This window comes from Narcine bancroftii, chromosome 2 (assembly GCF_036971445.1).
Source record: "Narcine bancroftii isolate sNarBan1 chromosome 2, sNarBan1.hap1, whole genome shotgun sequence".
In the NCBI taxonomy this organism is placed as follows: Eukaryota; Metazoa; Chordata; class Chondrichthyes; order Torpediniformes; family Narcinidae; genus Narcine; species Narcine bancroftii.
The window spans coordinates 195,885,804-195,906,511 of record NC_091470.1 but is presented as its reverse complement, the minus strand read 5'-3'; the positions used below and the strand labels follow the sequence as shown (position 1 = coordinate 195,906,511).

Here is a 20,708-nt window from a genome sequence, read left to right as displayed (position 1 = left end):
ACGTTTCGGGCCTGAGCCCTTCTTCAAGGAATAAGCCAGAATGAGTCAGGAAATCTCAGAAAGCCTCAGATTTTAGACAATTTTGGCATTGATGAGGCCGGGAAGGAAAAGACAGAGTTGGGGGGGGTGCGGGGGTGGGGGGAAGAAGGCGACAGGGTGGGCGTTTAATGAAAGCCAGAGAAGTCGCTATTAATGCCATCAGTTGGAGGGGTGCAAAATATGAGACAGTTTAAGCTGCGGGGTGTTGGGGGGTGGGGGGAAGGTGTGATTTAGCATAATTGGTTCATCAACATTCTTCCCCCGACACCTGAATGTGAGGGTTGGGGAAGCAAAGGGGTGGGTCAGTGTTCTGGGCTGAGAGCCTGAATCGTTCTCAAAGCAGCAGGCTGCCACACAGATGGGATGAGATGGGAAATGCGGGCTGGTCACACTGGCCCACAAACTCCAATGTCCTCTTTAACGGCTAAGCGCTGTCAGTGATTCGCCAACATTGACCTTTAAACCCACCAGTCAACATTGGACAACAAAGATTTTGCTTCCTGAACACTTCTGAGTGTATTGTATGGATGGAATTTGGACTGCTGATTAAAAAAAACTGCCTTAAAATGTTCCTACCACGCACCATTGTTTAGATATAACCTGTCAAATTTTAAGTCTCCTTCAAGCAGATAAAATCATGAAGTGCCACAGGTCTCTTAAAATTCATTTTTTGCATTCGCTGATCTCGGTGCTGTCAGTGACGAACATGGTGAAAGGCTTCACCAGGACACATGGTGACCGTGGAAAAGTGGTATCAGTGCAACGGGAATCCATCAATGTTGCACACTGACATGAGAGGCATCAGATGCCGAGTACAAACGAAAACCAGCGACCAAACATTTTTCAGTCGGTTGAACTCACGCAATGCGTCAGTGTTTAAGCGTGCTAAATTCAAGGCTAGTTAATGTAATATTTCTCCAACGTCTGTCGTGATTACAGCAAATCTGAAATTATTTTGTGTCCAGCTCAAAGTTGTCTATTGTAATACCCAATTTTTTTTTTCAGGAAGCAAACCTTTTGAAAGAAAATTGTTGTCCAGTGTTATAAATCAGCACTTCTAACGGGACCAGCATTTCTTAGAAGCACCCCCCCCCCCCCCCCACCCCCACCACCGCCCAACTCCTGTTCCATCCAAGGCGACTTGCATTGGTGAATATTTGCCTACTTTACATTGGTGTAAAAATATCGGAGTTTTGATTCTGCAACTGCAACCTCTTTCTTTCCTTGAAACATTAAGGGGAGGGGGACACATTTGACAGGATATGCATGTTTTTGTTCAAGTTCTCCTTGCACACAGTGTCTGGGAGTAGGTCAACATGTTACCTTACATGCACAAATTTCAACAAAATAAAATGTATTTTAGACAAGTAAAAATAGGTGAGAGGGAAGGGGCTGGGAAATAGACCATCGATTTATTTTCTGGCATCCAGAGTTTACTGGAAAACCTCTGGGTGTTTGAGTAAGATCTTCTCAATGTAGTTCTCCAATTCTTCTTTGTCTTGGGACTCATCATCGTAATAGTCTTCATTCCTGAAGACCGGCTGATAATAGTAGGGGCGGTGGCGCTGCAGGTATGTCCGAGGACGGATGTAGTTAGGGTACGAGTTTTGCCCGGGCCCGTACCTCCTGGGGATGGGGAGAGACATGCCTTCGTAGTCCAAGGCATTCTCGGCGCTCAGCAGGTCTTGGAGGGTCAGGTCACTGTTGGGATGGTGCCTGGGTCTTTCTTCTCGGTAGCGGGGCATCAGGCTGTGTTCTTCACGTAATTCCGGCCGGAATTTGTGTCTGGCCCCGCCGCCATGCCGGCTCTCCACCTTCTCCATGGAATCTTTCCTCTTCTTTTCTACATCGTTGATGATGTCAATGACATCATCGGCCGGCAAGTGAAGCTTGCTGGAGATCTCAATGAGCCTGTCAATGGTCTGGGGGTCAATGTCGTTGTCTTCGTCCGACCTCTTCTCCTCGGATGTGCTGTCCACCTCTTGCTCAGACTCCTCGCTGTTCTTCTTCACCTCTTCCTCCAGGCGCGGTTCCTCCTCTTGGCTAGATTCCTCCTTCAACAGATACTTCAGCAGCAACTCAGATGCCACGTTGCTCGCCTGATCTTCCCTGTTCTTCCTGCCAACCTCTTCTCCTCTATCCTGACCGCGGTACCCAGTTCTATCCCTCCCATCTTCTGCATTATCTTCATAGTCAGAATATCCCTGCTTCCGTTCAACCATCTCTTCAAGCGCACTCAGCTTCCTCAAAACATCGTTCTCTTTTGATTCTTCACTCTGGGTTCTGTGGTGCGCCATGTCTGCTGCATTGGATCTCTCCCTCTTGGTGGCTGAGCTAAACTTCTCCAAATCTTGTAACAGTGACTCCAGGTTCCGAGGAGCCAAGGTGTTTTCGCTATCTTCATCGGAGTCCCCATTTTGTGAAGGGTCCCTCCTTTGGGTCTTCACCACCCGCGTTGCACTTTTCACATTCTCGTCAACGTCTTTCTGGGGGAATCCCTGATAGATGAAGGGAAGGCCAACCCTGTTCCCACCCTTGGATTCCTCAGACTCTGCATTCTCCCCGCCCACCTTCAGTGCTTGAAGAAGAATGGTAGCTAGCGCCTTTGCATCCATGTCTTTGAAGAGATCTTCATCATCAGTGGCGTCCCGAGGGGCACCCAGCTGGGACGCGGCCACCGACCTGACCTGGTAGCTCCTTGCGGCCTCAGCCTGACCCTGGGGTGCCCTCCCGTCTTCCGCGGGCACAGGCCCGCTCGGGGCCGGTTGGGAGTGGGAGATCTGAGCATTCTCCGTGGACTTGGCCTGGCGTGAGTTCTCCACCGAGTGAGGTGCACTCCCGACGAGGCTCAAAGATAACAGAGCTGCGGCGAAGATCACGAAAGCCGACGGACGAGCTGGCAAAATCATCTTGATCTTGGTTGGAAGCTAAAAATAAAAAAGATAAACACAAAAGAGGAGGAGATGAGATGTAAATTTGTCATCTACATCAGCAATAATCTGGCATTGACACACGAGTCACAGATTTTTACTTGGAAACAGATTTCAAAGTGTTTCTACCTGTTAGAAATAGGTTATTTAATTACATGTTATTGTTTCACTTGGAGATTAAAATAGGACATATAAAATCTGGGGTGAAACATAAAAGCCTTTAGAAGACGTGTATGAAGTAAAAACATGATGCTGGAGAAACTCAGTAGGTCAAACCGTGTCCTTTATGTAGCGAACACAAAATGCGTCACCGACGTTTCAGGCTTGAGTCCTTCATCAAGCTGTGAGCAAATTGTTGGCAGGTGTCTGAATAAATTGGTGGGGGGGGAAGGAACAGGTGGATAAGGGAGGAAGGGGGCACAGCAGCAAATGGTGGGGGGGAGAAAATCGGCTCTGTGAATGCAGAGGGAAGGGGGGTGGAGAGCTGGAGGGAAGGAGACAGAGGGAGAACGGAGAGTGGGTGAGCAGCAACCGGGAGAAGTCGGTTAATCCTATCTGGTTGATGGAAAATTGGGTGACGCTCCTCCAATTTATGGACAGTTTGACAGTGCGCAAGGCCAGGGATGGACGTGGGAGCCGAGGTGCGGAATTGGAGCTCCGGTCACTGGGAGGTCCCTGTCACTGGAGTGGACAGAGCAAAGACGCCCAGTGGAGTGGCCTCCCAGTCTGCGCCCAATCTCTTCGATGTAGAGAAGGCTCCACATCCAGACATGTATTCCACCTGTTGTGCAAGTGAAATACGAAAATGTCACAGATGCCAAAACCCTGCAACATAAAATTGAACTGCTGTGGCCGCTCGGGAGATCAGTCAGCCTCTGTGGAGAGAGAGAGAGGGGGGGGGGGGCAGGGAAGTGAACTCCTTTTGATCAGAAAAAGGAACGTAAGGATTCAATCAGGCAGACACAGCATGGTTTTAGAAAGGAAAGATCTTGTTTTGACAAACTTTTTAGGATTCTTTGAGGATATAATGGATAGAGGGGAACAGGTTGATGTTGTGTATTTGGATTTCCAGAAAGCATTTGATAAGGTGCCGCACAAGAGACTTATCAGTAAGTTACAGGAAAGTGGAGTCCGGGGAAGTATATTGGCCTGGATTGAAAATTGGTTGTCTGACAGGAGGCAGAGAGTTGGGATAAATGGATGTTTTTCAGGTTGGCAGAGAGTGGTGTTAGGCCCACAACTGTTCATCATTTACATTGATGACCTGGAGGAGGGGACAAAATGTGGTGTAGCCAAGTTTGCAGATGACACCAAATTGAGTGGAAGAGTAAATTGTAATGAGGATGGGGAGAGTCTGCAGAGGGATATAGTTAAGCTGGATGAGTGGGCAAAGGTCTGGCAGATGGAGTACAATGTTAGTAAGTGTGAGGTTATCCACTTTGGAAAGAAAAATAGAAGAGCTGAATATTATTTAAAGGGTGAAAAACAACAGCATGCTGTTGTGCAGAGAGATTTGGGAGTGCTTGTGCATGAATCGCAAAAAGTTAGGTTGCAGGTGCAGCAGGTTATTAAGAAGGCAAATGGAATGTTGGCCTTCATCGCTAGAGGAATTGAATTCAAGAGTAGGGAGGTAATGTTGCAACTGTATAAGGTACTGGTGAGATCGCACCTGGAGTACTGTGTCCAGTTCTGGTCTCCATATTTGAAGAAGGATATACTGGCTTTGGAGACGGTCCAGAGGAGGTTTACTAGGTTGATCCCTGGGATGAAGGGGTTGACATGATGAAAGATTAAATCGTCTAGGATTGTATTCGCTCGAGTTCAGAAGAATGAGAGGAGATCTTATAGAAACATATAGGATTATGAAGGGTATGGATAGGATAGATGTAGGAAGGTTTTTTGAGCTGGCCAGGGAAACTAAAATGAGAGGACACAGTCTCAAGATTCGGGGGTGTAGATTTAGGACAGAGATGAGAAAAAATATTTTTTCCCAGAGAGTAGTGAATATTTGGAATTCTCTAACCAGGGAAGTGGTTGAGGCTGCTTCATTAAACATATTTAAAACTCGGTTAGATAAATTTTTACATGATAGAGGAATTAGGGGATATGGGGAGAAGGCAGGTAGGTGTAGTTAGGTCATAAATTAGATCAGCCATGATCGTATTGAATGGTGGAGCAGGCTCAATGGGCCATTTTTGGCCTACTCCTGTTCCTACTTCCTATGTTCCTATGTGAGAGACGAGGGTTGTGTGAGGGGATAATTCAAAGAGGGAATAGCTGGAAATACTCAGCTAGTCATTCAGCGTGGGTGGAGAGAGACGTGGAGTAAATGCATCAGATCAAAGTACTGGAACAAGTTGGCAAGTTGAAGCAAAACTGCAGAAGAATCTTCCTCCTGATTCCATAGATACTGACTGACCCTGACGACCATCTTCCCGGTTTTACGCAGCAATTTATTCCCTGCAGAGGCAAACGACAGACTCGATGGGCCGAATGTCCTGCTTCTGCTCCTATATCTCATGGTCTTTTGTTTCATTTATTCATCCTCTGGATGTCACTGGTCAGGCCAGCATTTTGTTGCCCAATGTTAAGAGAAGGAGAAGCAGGCATGTCGATCTTATGCGGACGGTGACCGCAATGGCGGGGAACCAGCGTGGGGCTCAGCAGCTGTGGGCAACTTGCGGTAGTGTGGCGGGAGTTGCGAAAGGAGGGGAGTATGAGGGGATGAGGAGGGATGTGTGAGGGGATGAGGAGGCATGTGTGAGGGGATGAGGAGGGATGTGTGAGGGGATGAGGAGGGATCCGTGAGGGGTTGAGGAGGAGTGTGTGAGAGGGTGAGGAGGGGTGTGAGGGTGTGAGCAGGAGTTTGTGAGGGGGTGAGGAGGGGTGTGTGGGGGGTGAGGAGGGATGTGTGAGGGGTTGAAAAAGAGGAGGGGTGTGTGAGGAGGTGAGGATGGGTGTGTGAAGGGGTGAGGAAGGGGAGTGAGGGGTTGCAGAAGGGAGTATGAGGGGGTGAGGAGCGGTATGTGAGGGGGTGAGGGGTGTGGGAAGGGATGAGGGGTGTGTGAGTGAGTGAGAGTGGAGGGGTGTGAGTGGGTGGGAGATGTGGGGTGTGAGGGGGTTAGGAGGGGTGAGTGAGGGGATGAGGATGGGTGTGTGAGGGGGTGAGGAGGGGTGTGTGAGGGGAGAGGATGGTTGTGTGTGGGTGATGTGGGGTGTGTGAGGAGGGGTCTGTTAGGGGATGAGGAGGGTTGTGTGAGTGAGAGAGGAGGGCTGTGTGGGGGGTGAGGAGGGGTGTGTGAGGGGTTGAAAAAGAGGAGGGGTGTGTGAGGAGGTGAGGATGGGTGTGTGAAGGGGTGAGGAAGGGGAGTGAGGGGTTGCAGAAGGGAGTATGAGGGGGTGAGGAGCGGTATGTGAGGGGTTGAGGGGTGTGGGAAGGGATGAGGGGTGTGTGAGTGAGTGAGAGAGGAGGGGTGTGAGTGGGTGGGAGATGTGGGGTGTGAGGGGGTTAGGAGGGGTGAGTGAGGGGATGAGGATGGGTGTGTGAGGGGGTGAGGAGGGGTGTGTGAGGGGAGAGGATGGTTGTGTGTGGGTGATGTGGGGTGTGTGAAGAGGGGTCTGTTAGGGGATGAGGAGGGTTGTGTGAGTGAGAGAGGAGGGCTGTGTGGGGGGTGAGGAGGGGTGTGTGATGTGAGTAAGTGTGTGGGGGGTTAGGAGGGGGGTGTGAGTGGGTGAGGAGGGGGATGTGAGTAGGTGAGACATATGGGGTGTGAGGAGTTGAAGAGGGGTGTGAAGGTTAAGGAGGGATGTGTGAGTGAGTGAGTGAGAGAGGAGGGGTATGTGAGGGGGTGAGGAGTTCTGTGTGGGGGGCTGAGGAGGGGTCTATGAAGGGGTGAGGAGGGAGGTGTGAGGGGTGTATGAGGGGTTGTGAGGGGGTAAGGAGGGGTGTATGAAGGGGTGTGGAGGGAGGTGTGAGGGGATGAGGAGGGGTGGGTGAGGAGTTGAGTAGGGGTGTGTGAGTGAGTGAGAGAGGAGGACTGTGTGAGGGGGTGAGGAGGTGTGTGTGAATAGGTGAAAAAGGAGGGGTGTCTGAAGGGGAGGAGGGTGTCTGAGTGGATGAGAGATGTGGGGTGTGAGGAGTTGAGGAGAGGTGTGTGAGGAGGTGAAGAGGGGTGTGTGAGGGTTGACGACGGGTGTGTGAGGGGGTGAGGAGGGTGGTGTGAGTGGGTGAGAGAGGAGGAGTGTGTGAGGGGGTGAAGAGTGGAGTGTGGGGGTTGAAGAATGGTGTGTGATGCAGTGAGGAGGGGTGTGTGGTGGGGTGAGGAGGGGGTTGTGAGCGGGTGAGGTGGGGGTTGTGAGGGGGTGTGAGGGGGTGAGGAGGGGGATGTGAGGGGGTGAGGTGGGGGGTGTGAGTGGATGAGTGATATGGGGTGTGAGGGGTTGAAGAGGGGTGTGTGAGAGGGTGAGAGAGGTGTATGAGGGAGTGAGGAGGGGTATGTGAGGGGTTGAGGAGGGGTGTGAGTGAGGGAGAGGGGTCTAAGCAAGTGAGAGATGTAGGGTGTGAGGGGTTGATGAGGGGTGTGTGAAGGGGTGAGGAGGGGTGTGTGAGTGAGAGAGGAGGGGTGTGAGTGGGTGGGGATGTATAGAGTGAGGGGGTGAGGAGAGGTGTGTGATAGGGTGAGGTGAGGTGTGTGATAAGGTGAGGAGGGTTGTGTGTGGGGTTAGGAGGGGTGTGTGAGGGGTTAGGAGGGGTGTGCGAGTGAGTGAGAGAGGAGGGGTGTGTGAGGGGCTGAGGAGAGGTGTATGAGTGAGAGAGGAGGGGTGTGAATGGGTGGGGGATGTATAGAGTGAGGGGTGAGGAGAGGTGTGTGATAGGGTGAGGAGAGGTGTGTGATAGGGTGAGGAGGGGTGTGTGTGGGGTTAGGAGGGGTGTGTGAGGGGTTAGGAGGGGTGTGTGAGTGAGTGAGAGAGGAGGGTTGTGTGAGGGGGTGAGGAGGTATGTGTGGGAGGGTGAGTAGGGGTGTTTGAGGGTGGTGTGAGAGAGGAGGTGATTGTGAGTGGGTGAGGTGCGGTGTGTGAGGTGTAAGGAGGTGTGTGTGAGGGGGTGACGAGGGGTGTGTGAGGGTTGATGACGGGTGTGTGAGTGAGTTAGAGAGTAGGGTTGAGGAGGGTGGTGTGAGTGGGTGAGAGAGGAAGAGTGTGTGAGGGGGTGAGGAGTGGAATGTGGGGGTTGAAGAATGGTGTGTGATGCAGTGAGGAGGGGAGTGTGGAGGGGAGTGTGGTGGGGTGAGGAGGGGGTTGTGAATGGGTGAGGTGGGGGTTGTGAGTGGGTGAGTGATATGGGGTGTGAGGGGTTGAAGAGGGGTGTGTGAGAGGGTGAAGAGGGTTGTGTGAGGGTTGATATGTTTGAGTGAGTGAGAGAGGAGGGGTGTGTGAGGGGCTGAGGAGGGGTGTATGAAGGAGTGAGGAGGGGTATGTGAGGGGTTGAAGAAGGGTGTGAGTGAGGGAGAGGGGTTTAAGCAGGTGAGAGATGTAGGGTGTTAGGGGTTGAGGAGGGGTGTGTGAAGGGGTGAGGAGGGGTGTGTGAGTGAGAGAGGAGGGGTGTGAGTGGGTGGGGGATGTATAGAGTGAGGGGGTGAGGAGAGGTGTGTGATAGGGTGAGGTGAGGTGTGTGATAAGGTGAGGAGGGTTGTGTGTGGGGTTAGGAGGGGTGTGTGAGGGGTTAGGAGGGGTGTGCGAGTGAGTGAGAGAGGAGGGGTGTGTGAGGGGCTGAGGAGAGGTGTATGAGTGAGAGAGGAGGGGTGTGAATGGGTGGGGGATGTATAGAGTGAGGGGTGAGGAGAGGTGTGTGATCGGGTGAGGAGAGGTGTGTGATAGGGTGAGGAGGGGTGTGTGTGGGGTTAGGAGGGGTGTGTGAGGGGTTAGGAGGGGTGTGTGAGTGAGTGAGAGAGGAGGGTTGTGTGAGGGGGTGAGGAGGTATGTGTGGGAGGGTGAGTAGGGGTGTTTGAGGGTGGTGTGAGAGAGGAGGTGATTGTGAGTGGGTGAGGTGCGGTGTGTGAGGTGTAAGGAGGTGTGTGTGAGGGGGTGACGAGGGGTGTGTGAGGGTTGATGACGGGTGTGTGAGTGAGTTAGAGAGTAGGGTTGAGGAGGGTGGTGTGAGTGGGTGAGAGAGGAGGAGTGTGTGAGGGGGTGAGGAGTGGAATGTGGGGGTTGAAGAATGGTGTGTGATGCAGTGAGGAGGGGAGTGTGGAGGGGAGTGTGGTGGGGTGAGGAGGGGGTTGTGAATGGGTGAGGTGGGGGTTGTGAGTGGGTGAGTGATATGGGGTGTGAGGGGTTGAAGAGGGGTGTGTGAGAGGGTGAAGAGGGTTGTGTGAGGGTTGATATGTTTGAGTGAGTGAGAGAGGAGGGGTGTGTGAGGGGCTGAGGAGGGGTGTATGAAGGAGTGAGGAGGGGTATGTGAGGGGTTGAAGAAGGGTGTGAGTGAGGGAGAGGGGTTTAAGCAGGTGAGAGATGTAGGGTGTGAGGGGTTGAGGAGGGGTGTGTGAAGGGGTGAGGAGGGGTGTGTGAGTGAGAGAGGAGGGGTGTGAGTGGGTGGGGGATGTATAGAGTGAGGGGGTGAGGAGAGGTGTGTGATAGGGTGAGGAGAGGTGTGTGATAGGGTGAGGTGAGGTGTGTGATAGGGTGAGGAGGGTTGTGTGTGGGGTTAGGAGGGGTGTGTGAGTGAGTGAGAGACGACGGTTGTGTGAGGGGGTGAGGAGGTGTGTGTGGGAGGGTGAGAGATGAGTGGGGTCTAAGTGGGTGAGAGATTGGAGAGAAGGAGTGTGTGGGGGTGAGGGGGGTTTGTGAGGGGCTGAGGAAGGGGTGTTTGAGGGGTGTGTGAGAGAGGAGGTGATTGTGAGTGGGTGAGGTGCAGTGCGTGAGGTGTAAGGAGGTGTGTGTGAGGGGGTGACGAGGGGGGTGTGAGTGGGTGAGAGATGAGTGGGGTCTAAGTGGGTGAGAGATTGGAGAGAAGGGGTGTGTGGGGGTGAGGGGTGTTTGTGAGGGGCTGAGGAAGGGGTGTGAGTGGGTGAGAAATGTAGGGTTTGAGTGGGTGAGAAATGTGGGGTGTGATGTGTTGAGGAGGGATGTGTGAGGGGTTGAAGAGGGGTGAGTGAGAGAGGGGTGTGTGAAGGGGTGAGGAGGGGTTGTGAGTGAGTGAGAGAGGAGGGGTGTGAGTGGGTGGGGGATGGTGTGTGAGGTGGTGAAGAGGGGTGTATGATGGGGTTAGGAGTGGTGTTTGAGAGTGAGAGATGAGGGTTGTTTGAGGAGGTGAGTAGGGGTGTGTGGGAGGGTAAGTAGGGGTTTGTGGGGGGGTGTGAGAGAGGAGGTGATTGTGAGAGGGTGAGGCTTGGTGTGAGGTGGTTGTGTGGTGGGGTGAGGAGGGGTATGTGAGGGGGTGATGAGGGGGGTGTGTGTGGGTGAGACATGAGTGGGGTCTAAGAGGGTGAGAGATGAGAGAGAAGGGAATGAGGGGGGTTTGTGAGGGACTGAGGAGGGGTGTGTGAGGGACTGAGGAGGGGTGTGTGACGGGCTGAGGAGGGGTGTGTGAGGGGGAGCAAGAGGAGACTGAGTGTGAGGGAGATGCGAGAGGAGGGGTGTGTGAGGGTGTGAGGAGGTGGTTGTGTGTGTGTGAGGGGGAGGAGGGGTGTGTGAGGGGGTGAGGAGGTGGTTGTGTGTGTGTGAGGGGAAGAGTGGTGTGTGAGGGGGTGAGGAGGGGATTGTGTGTATGTGAGGGTGAGTGGTGTGTGAGGGGGTGAGGAGGGGGTTGTGTGTGTGAGGGGGAGGAGGGGTGTGTGAGGGTGTGTGGAGGGGGTTGTGTGTGTGAGGGGGAGGAGGGGTGTGTGAGGGGGTGAGGAGGGGGTTGTGTGTGTGTGAGGGGAAGAGTGGTGTGTGAGGGGGTGAGGAGGGGATTGTGTGTGTGTGAGGGTGAGTGGTGTGTGAGGGGGTGAGGAGGGGGTTGTGTGTGTGTGAGGGGGAGGAGGGGTGTGTGAGGGGGTGAGTAGGGGTGTGTGGTGGTGAGGAGGGGGTGTGTGAGGGTGTGAGGAGGTTGTGTGTGTGTGAGGGGGAGGAGGGGTGTGTGAGGGGGTGAGGAGGGGGTTGTGTGTGTGTGAGGGGGAGGAGGGGTGTGTGAGGGGGTGAGGAGGGGGTTGTGTGTGTGTGAGGGGGAGGAGTGGTGTGTGAGGGGGTGAGGAGGGGGTTGTGTGTGTGAGGGGGGAGGAGGGGTGTGTGAGGGGGTGAGGAGGGGGTTGTGTGTGTGAGGGGGAGGAGGGGTGTGTGAGGGGGTGAGGAGGGGGTTGTGTGTGTGTGAGGGGGAGGAGTGGTGTGTGAGGGGGTGAGGAGGGGGTTGTGTGTGTGTGAGGGGGAGGAGGGGTGTGTGAGGGGGTGAGAAGGGGTGTGTGGTGGTGAGGAGGGGGTGTGTGAGGGGGAGCTGGGTTAGAGGCGAGGCTGATGGATAATGAGGAGTAAGCATCTGTAGGGAGGTGATGGTCGTCCGTGCTCGTGTGATAGTGAAGGAACACATTCCCACTGCAGACCTGAGCAATAGCAGACTCCGTAGAAGGTCCTCTGCTGGATAGACTGACGGCGAGAGAGGTGGGGTGGGGGTGTCGGGGATCGTGTTGATGTATAAAGGATATGAATGGATACAGACACGTGGAGCAAGTGAGTGTCAGGGAGAATGGGGGGGGGCAGGGAGTGGGACGAGAAAGTTGGTGTCACAGGTGGATCGTGTTGAAAAGGGAATTTGTGGCATATTGGCTTCATAAATCAGAGTCCAGGAGTTGGGATGTGATGGAAAAGTTGTATGAGACATTGGTGAGGCCAAATTTGGGGTGCTGTGTGCAGTTTTGATCAATAAGATAGAAAGAGGGCAGAGAAGATTTACTGGGATGTTGCCTGGACTTCAGGAAATGAGTTACAGGAAAAGGTCAAACGGATTCAGACTTTATTCCCTGCAGCGTAGAGGAATGAGGGGAGATTTGATGGGGGTATTTAAAATTATGAGGGGACAGACAGAGTAAATGTAGGTCGGCTTTTTCCACTGAGGGGAGGTGAGATACAAACCAGAGGACATGGGTTAAGGGTGAAAGGGGAAAAGTTTAGGGCAGTGATCCTCAACCTTTTTCTTTCCACTTGCATCGCACTTTAAGTCATCCCTCTGCCATCGGTGCTCTGTGATTAGTCAGCGGTTGCTTAAGGTGGGATGTGAGGGGGAAGGTTAAGAATCACTTTTCTAGATCCAATTGTTACTGAAATATTTTGCCCGAGAAAAATTGTCCTTGACCCATTTCCTTTGGAGTTCTGAAACCGTGCACATGACGAGTCAATGAGGGACGATTAAAACAGGGGTTTTCAAACTTCTTCTTTCCACCCACATCCCACCTTAAGCAACCCCTGACTAATCACAGAGCACTGATGGCCTAGGGATTACTTAAAGTGGGATGTGAGTGGGAAAAAAAGGTGTGAACCACAGGTTCAGGGGAACATGAATGGGAAGTTCTTCACCTGGAGAGCGATGGGAGGGGGGAAATGAGCTGAGGTGGTGGATGCGGGCTCGATTTTAAACATTTAAGACTTTGGACAGGTACAGGAATGGGAGGGGGGATGGAGAGCTTTGGACTGGGTGCAGGTCAGTGGGACCAGGCAGAAAAATAGTTTGGCACAGACTAGAAGGGTCGAAGGGCCTGTTTCTGAGCTCTCATGTTCTATGGTTCTATGGAGGAGCACCTCAACATGACAGAGTTGGCTGCAAATAGAAAGTTGGGCAGTTCTTTGCCACAAGCACATGATATGAACCAAAGGCTCTATGACTGCCCTTGTCAATCGAATCAGACTCTTTCTGTACAGAATTACATTTGGTGAATCCTCAAATTACTGATTTCTCAGCAGAAACAAACAGAATTCTTCAAAGGTTCATACGGCTCTTTTATTGACACATTATTAATACATTAAAACTGTAACATACATGATATTTGGGCTACGGGCGACGCAGTTGGGGTGGGGGGGGGGCCACAGGAGCTGCTGGAGTCTGGATCCAGGTATTGGAGCCGGGATTTGAGAGGGGCGCCCGAAGGTGCCTTGGGGCACTGAGGGCTTCCTAATTGTGTCAGAGGTTCGGATCCGGGGCCGAGGGATCGAGCAGAGGCTGATACTGCTAGAGGCGAATCCACAGTCTTTGGGTGTCCATGAAGGGTCTCTCTTTTGCTTCTCTTTCTTCTATTGTCAGGGGTGCCGGGCAAGGCTCATGATGACTGTTTTCCTTACGGATGGCAGAAGTTGAACATAGAGCACTACAGTTCAGTACAGGCCCTTTGTGCCGACCTATATATTTCTACCAAAAATAGGTAAATCCTTCCTTCCTCATAACCCTCTATTTTTCTTCCATTCGTGTGTCTAAGTGTCTCTTAAATGCCCCTAATGTTCCAGCCTTCACCACTACTCCCTGGCGAGGCATTCCAGGACCCCACAGCTCTCTGCGTAAAAAAACATCCCCCTGACGTCTTCCCTAAACTTCCCTCCCTTCACTTTGTACAGACGTCCTCTGGTGTTTGCTGATCCCACCCTGGGAGACAGGCGCTGACTGTCCACCTTATCTATGCCTCTCATAGACCTCGATTAAGTATCCTCTCATCTTTCATCTATCATGAATGATATATTTTTATCCGTGGACTTCTTGAGGACCAGGAACAACCACCCTCCACCTCACATCAACTCTGTGGTAGAGAGAGTGGAGACACCAAGATCCTTGGAGTTCACTTAACTAGCGACTTATCATGGACACTCAGCATCTCCTCACTCATCAGGAAGGTGACTGCACTTCCCAAAAAGACTGAGGCGGGCAAGGCTACTGACCTTCCACAGGAGCCTCTATCGAGAGCGTCCTGGCCGGCTGCATCACCGTGTGGGTACTGTTGCTGCAGAGAAATGGATTGGAAGTCAATCCACAGGTCCCTAAGAGCGGCAGAGAGGATCACTGGAGTCTCCCTCCCCCCCCATTGACATGATCTACCGGGATCATTGTCCGAAGAGGGATCTCACAATCATTGAGGACCCCCTTGCACCCCACCCCCAGCATCTTCCAGCAATTCCCGTCGGGGAAGAGATACAGGAGGATCAGAGCCAGCACCACCAGGCTGAAGAACAGCTTCTTCCCACGGGCAGTGAGGATGCTGAATGACCAAAGAAACTCTCTTATTCATGAAACAACATTTATTTGTATAGATGGATACTTGTCCTGTGTATGTATCATTTGTCTGTATGTGTGTTACATCCGGTTGTGTGTCTGCATGTTTTGCACTGAGGACCGGAGAACGCTGTTTCGTCGGGTTGTACCTGTACAATCAAATGACAATTAACTTGCCTTGATGTATTATTACACAATGACAAAATGAACCTTGAATTACCCCTGAATCAAATTCTTGCTTGGCCAGTCTAGGGCAGGGAAACATGATGGAAAATGGAGCAGAATGCTTCTGAGTGTCGCAGCCTGCAGAATTTCTTGTCTCATACCAGCTCGACCAGTCGAATCTGTTTATATCACCAGCTGCTCATTTTGCTGACAACATTACAAGTGTTTCTGAAAAATTCCAGGGAATTTAAATTCTTTCCGTGGGCTGAGAATCTTTAGGCCTGGTGTGATAAAATGATATTACGATGATATTAGTGGGCAGCGATGTCAGAGGGAGAGGGATGGGGAGAGAGAGAGAGAGAGAGAGAGAGAGAGAGAGAGAGAGAGAGAGAGAGAGAGAGAGAGAGAGAGAGAGAGAGAGAGAGAGAGAGAGAGAGGGGCCAGGAGGTAGCGAGATTGAATCAGACAAGCATAAAAATCCCGGGAACGCGTTCAGGGGGAAAGAGGCCAAGGGGTGTGGAAGGAAAAAGGAGAGATGCAAATATCCCAGGGAAATTCAGGAGGGACCTGGGGTGCGGGGAGGTGGGGTGAGAGAGAGAGAAAGGGGAGGGAGGGAGGAGGTATGGAAAGGGAGGGAGGGGTGGAGGGAGAGGGAAGGAGTGAGAGGAAGAGGGAAAGGAGGGGGAAGGAAGAGGGAGGGAGGACGGGAGGAGGCAGGAGGGAGAGAGAAAAAGTAGGCAACAGAGAGACGGGTGGAGAGCCTGGAGAGATGTGGAGGAAGGGAGAGATGGGGTGAGAGATGGAGAAGTAAAAAGAGGGAAATGGGCTTGGGGAAAGGGGGGAAGAGAAGATGGATGGGATAAAGTCAGTGGAGTGAGGGGAGAATGAGAGATGGGGTGGACAAAGGGGAAGGAGGGTGGGGAGAGAGAGAAGGGAAAATGATGCAGGGAGAGAGAGAGAGAGGGAGGGAGAATGGGAGCAGGGGAGAAAGAGAGAGAGAAAAAAGAGAATGTGAGAGAGAGAGAGAGAGTAGCTGATGGAGTCAGGAGGGAGACTGATATAAAATATGTTTGAAAGCAGATGAGAGGATGTCTCAAACAACCGGGCAGGGGGTAGCTAACTAGAGAGACAAGCAAGGGGTGTAAGGAGGTGGTGGCACTTTTATGAACGTTTAGTTTCTTGCCGTTTATTCTCTGCCCTGCACCACCTGGCCCCGTGACACCTCTCTGTGGGTCTGTGTCTGTCTGTCGCTGGGTGTGTGTCTGTGGCTGTGTGTGTCTCTCTGTCTGTGGCTGTGTGTATGTATATGTGTGTGACTGTGACTGTGTGTGTCTGTCTTGTCTGTCACTGAGTGTGTGTGTCTCTCTCTGTCGCTGTGTGTGTGTCTGTGGCCGTGTGTGTGTGTGTGTGTGTCTGTCGCTGGGTGTGTGTATATGTGTGTGTGTGTCTGTGTCTGCGTGTGTGTGTGTCTGTCTGTCGCTGGGTGTGTGTGTGTCTGCCTTTGCTGCATGTATGTGTATGTGTGTGTCTGTCACTGTGTGTGAGAGAGAGAGAAAAAGTGTGACTGTGTCTGTCTGTTGTGGTGTGGGCGTGTGTCTGTGTCTCTGATTTCAGTCTTTCTGTGGTGTGTGTATCTGTGTGTGTGTCTGTATGTAAGTGTGTGCCAGCGCGCATGGGCACCCGAAGGTTTGTGCGATGTGCTGCAAGCCCACAGCTCTTGTATTTCCACTTCGGTCCGCGTGTGGGGCTGGAGGTCTGTGCGGGCACAGTGTGTGCACATGCGGCCGCGTGGAAGCATGTCAGAACAGACCCCCACATATTTCTGCATGGCTGCGTGTACCTGTGTGTTAGGGTCCATGTGTGTGTCAGGCTGCTGGTGTGGATTCATCCAGGTTTGCGCATGTGCCCACGATGAGTGCATCAGCGTAAATTTGTGTCGATGCTTGGCGATTTGCATGTGCTCATTTGGGGGAGACGGCCGTGTCCGTGTGTGTAGGGGTGTGTGTGTGTGTGTGTGCTTGGGCAGGGTGTGTGTGTCTGTAGGAATGTGTGTGGATGTGTGTGTGAGTGTGGGTGGTGTGTGTGGGTGACTGTATGTATGAGTGTGTGGGTGGGTTTGTGTGTGGTGGGTGGATTGTGAGTGTGTGTCTGTGTGGGTGGTGAGTGTGTGTCTGTGTGGGTGGTGTGTGTGTGGGTTGTGAGTGTGTGTCTGTGTATGTTGTGTGTGAGTGACGTGTTGTGTATGTATGTGTGGGTGGGTGGTGTGTGTGTATGTCTGGGTGTGTGGATGGGTTGTGTGCATGTGTGTGTGTGGGTGTGTGTGGGCATGGATGTGTGTGAGTGAGTGTGTATGAGGGTGTAGGCGTGTGTATGTGGGTAAGTGTGTGTGACTGTGTGTGATGGTGTGTGTGTGAGTGCTTGTGTGCATGCGCGTGAGTGTGTGTGTGAATGATTGTGTGTGTGTGAGGGTGTGGGTGTGTGTGCGTGAGTGTGAGTGTGTGCGTGCGTGTGTGACAGTGTGTGCATGTGTGTGTGTTTGTATGTGCGTAAGTGTGTGTGAGTGTGTCTGTACATGAGTGTGTCTGTACATGAGTGTGAGGGTGTGTGTGTGGGTGGATGTGTGTGAGTGACTGTGATGGTGTGTGTGTGTGAGTGAGTGTGTGTGTGGGTGTGAGTGTGTGTGTAAGGGTGGATGTGTGTGAGTGAGGGTATGTGAGTGAGTGGATGTGTGTGAGTGACTGTGTGAGGGTGTGTGTGTGTGTGTGGGGTGTGGGTGTGTGTGTGTGAGGGTGTGAGTGTGTCTGTGCATGAGTGTGAGGGTGTGTGTGGGTGGATGTGTGTGAGTGACTGTGTGATGGTGTGTGTGTGAGTATGTGTGCATGAGTGTGAGGGTGTGTGTGTGAGTGTGTGTGTGTGGGTGGATGTGTGTGAGTGTGTGGGGTGTGTGTGAGAGAGTGTGTGGGTGTGAGTGTCTATGCATGAGTGTGAGTGAGTGTGTGGGTGTGTGTGTGTGTGAGTGTGTCTGTGCATGAGTGTGAGGGTGTGTGTGGGTGGATGTGTGTGAGTGACTGTGTGATGGTGTGTGTGTGAGTGTGTGGGTGGATGTGTGTGAGTGTGTGGGGTGTGTGTGAGAGAGTGTGTGGGTGTGAGTGTCTATGCATGAGTGTGAGTGAGTGTGTGGGTGTGAGTGTCTGTGCATGAGTGTGAGTGAGTGTGTGGGTGTGTGCGTGAGTGACAGTGTGTGCATGTGTGTGTGTTTGTATGTGCGTAAGTGTGTGTGTGTGTGTCTGTACATGAGTGTGAGGGTGTGTGTGTGGGTGGATGTGTGTGAGTGACTGTGATGGTGTGTGTGTGTGAGTGAGTGTGTGTGTGGGTGTGAGTGTGTGTATGGGTGGATGTGTGTGAGTGAGGGTGTGTGTGTGAGTGACTGTGTGAGTGTGTGTGTGTGGGTGGGGTGTGGGTGTGTGTGTGTGTGTGGGTGTGAGTGTGTCTGTGCATGAGTGTGAGGGTGTGTGTGGGTGGATGTGTGTGAGTGACTGTGTGATGCTGTGTGTGTGAGTATGTGTGCATGAGTGTGAGGGTGTGTGTGTGAGTGGATGTGTGTGAGTGTGTGGGGTGTGTGTGAGTGTGAGTGTGTCTGTGCATGAGTGTGAGGGTGTGTGTGTGAGTGTGTGGGTGGATGTGTGTGAGTGTGTGGGGTGTGTGTGAGTGAGTGTGTGGGTGTGAGTGTCTGTGCATGAGTGTGAGTGAGTGTGTGTGTGTGAGTGTGTGTGTGTGTGTGTGGGCGTGAGTGTGGGTGGGGTGTGTGAATGTGTGTGTGGGTTGAGTGTGTGAGGGTTTGTGTGAGTGTGTGTGTGGGTGGGGTGTGTGGGTGTGGTTTGTGTGTATGTGTGTGTGGTTTGTGTGTATGTGTGAGTGTGTGTGGGTTTGGGTGAGTGAGTGGGTGGTTTGTATGTATGTGTTTGTATGAGTGTGTGTGTGGGTGTGTGTGGGTTTGTGTGAGTGTGTGGGTGTGTGTGGGTTTGTGTGAGTGTATGTGTGTGGATGGTGTGTGTGTGGGTTTGTGTGAGTGTGTGGGTGGTTTGTGTGTGTGTGAGTGTAAGTGTGTGGGTGGGGTGTGTGGGTTTGTGTGAGTGTGTGTGGGTGGGGTTTGTGTGTGTGTGTGTGTGTGGGTGCCTAATCCAGAGATCTAACTCCAGGAAGACGGACTATATTCCCCGTCAATTGGACGCCCACCCTTCCACAACTTTTGTGCTGGAACCGGGAGCGTTTGCCGGAAATCTGAGCTCGTCTCAACCCGGGCGCCGATGCCCAAGGGTTGGAAACAGAAAAACGGGACTTGCTTTTGAGTGGCGAGGAGAGTGGTGCTAATGAATGGGGAAGGGGCGGATTAGTTGTTACCATGGCAACGAATTCAGCTGCAGTCCCTGGACTCGTGCCCACGTCTCTGTTGTCAGGGCAACCCCGGGATTCATGAATGGGGCGAGAGCAGCAAGTCCCGCGTCATTCGATGGGCGGATCGGACGCGCAGAGCTGCGGGGCGCGGTGGGCGGCCGGCACAGAGTGCGGCTCTTCCACGGTCCGCTGCACTCACCTTCCAACCGCGGGTTCAGTTCACGCTCAATCCGGGCGGAAGGCGAAGGCGCATGGCGGACAGGGGGGAATCTGGGAGATGCGAAGGCAACCTCATCAGAGGGTCAGAGCGATGTGCCGGGCGCCATCATCATGTCACCTATAATTCGGGCTCTCTCTCTCTCCGACCCCCACTTTCCCCTCCCTCTCTCACTTTCCCTCGCTCCCCCTCTATTTATCTATCCATCCATCTCTCCCTTTCTTTCTATCGCTCTCTCTCAATCCATATCTCCCCCTCTCCTCCCTTTCTCTCCTCTCCCCTTCCTCTCTCTCTTTCTCCCCTCTTCTTCCCCTCTCCCCTCCCTTTCTTCCTCTCCTCTCCCTTCTCCCCTCTCCTCCTCCACTCCCCTCCCTCCCCCTCTTGTCCCTCTCCTCCCACCCTCCATTTATTTTTCGTGATCTAGTTCTAACTATCGATATTTATATATTTATTTTATATTTGTATCTTCGTCTATCTGGTGTTTGCATTTGATCGCAATTCAATTCGAAGCTGGCGGTGGACGAGAAAATCCCATCTGTGCGGCTGGCAGGGAGCAGACTGTGCTCGTTTCATTCGGAGTCCGGCTTCCAGGAATCTCCCCATCTCTCGCTCCGCAGACGTAAAAGGCAAATCTTTCTCATTCAACTGTCAGTCGGTTTATAGGCAATCGTATCTCGAAACGAACACAGTTGCAGGTTAAACCAAACGCCTTGGGTGCCGAGACTGTGACCCGCGTTGAATTTCAAGAGGTTTGATATTGTCGTTAGAAATATAATTTGTTCTTTTTAAAAAATAGTTACACGATCACAGAAAATCATTCATTTAAGATACACAGAGAATACGCGAACTATTAAAATCTGATTTGCAAAATTTAAAAATACATGAAAATATTATCTGTGGCAGATATGTATATGTTTGTGTGTGTATGTGGGTGTGTGTTATGTATGTGTGTGCTTTGCATTGAATTCCCATTTACATGATCTGTTCGTATAATCCATTCAGATTGCTATAATCCGCAGTTTGCGCTTTTTAATCTAACAAATTACAAAATCAGTTAATTTTGCTCTAAACGGGCGAGAATAACCCCGCGATGGTCGTTTCTATCAGATGCCACTGATGTTAACCAGTATCATTCCACCCCTCGCTGCAGGATAATTAACACGTCCACTCAAAATATGGGTTTAAATGTGGTCTTTGAAATGCAACGCTAGTCGAAGGACTCCCTTACCCTGTCTCGACGCTGACTTGGATACAAAGGCAGGTTCCCGTCGTGGTTCAAAGGCAGGCAGTCCTCGTCGTCGTTGCGTCTCAACCTCTCGCTTTCAGCACTCTGGACAGCGCCCGGCGCTTTTATGCCTTTCAAGTGCGCCTCACGTGACCATGACGTCACCTTGCATTGACGTCAGCTGTCCTTTCATTCATTCCCAGCCTCTCCTTTGGAAATCTCCCGCAGTCCAGAAACTCATGAATGAAACTCCTTTCCATTCACATGAGGGGGGTGAAGGGGAGGGGGTGGGGGGGGGGGGGCGGTAGAGTCATGTAGATTCGGTGCAGGAGGAGAAGGAATGATGAACGGAGGGGCCACGCCACGAAAAGCCGGGTCAAAGATTAAGCATCAAAACACGTCGCGGCTAAATAAATTTAATGTAGTTGCGTAAGGATATTTATCAAGCGATGTTTCCAGAAGGACCTTGTTCGCAATGGTTGCGTGAACGGTCTTAATCTGTTTTGGGTTGATGAA

The 20,708-nt window shown here is 52.1% G+C and overlaps 1 protein-coding gene across 1 annotated transcript; it reads right to left on the bottom strand.

The window, feature by feature from the left end:
- Positions 1–1,432: 1,432 nt before the first annotated feature.
- On the bottom strand, positions 1,433–20,329 carry LOC138752573 (neurosecretory protein VGF-like). The gene is made up of 2 exons (XM_069915366.1): positions 20,196–20,329; positions 1,433–2,966 (listed from the first exon to the last, which is right to left on the bottom strand). Exon 2 carries the CDS (start codon positions 2,946–2,948, stop codon positions 1,473–1,475), a length of 1,476 nt encoding a protein of 491 aa, XP_069771467.1. The 5' UTR covers positions 2,949–2,966; positions 20,196–20,329; the 3' UTR covers positions 1,433–1,472.
- Between the last annotated feature and the right edge of the window lie 379 nt (positions 20,330–20,708).

Coding starts and splice junctions, on each gene's coding strand:
- LOC138752573 (XM_069915366.1), bottom strand. CDS start 2,948: ATGATTTTGCCAGCTCGTCCGTCGGCTTTCGTGATCTTCGCCGCAGCT.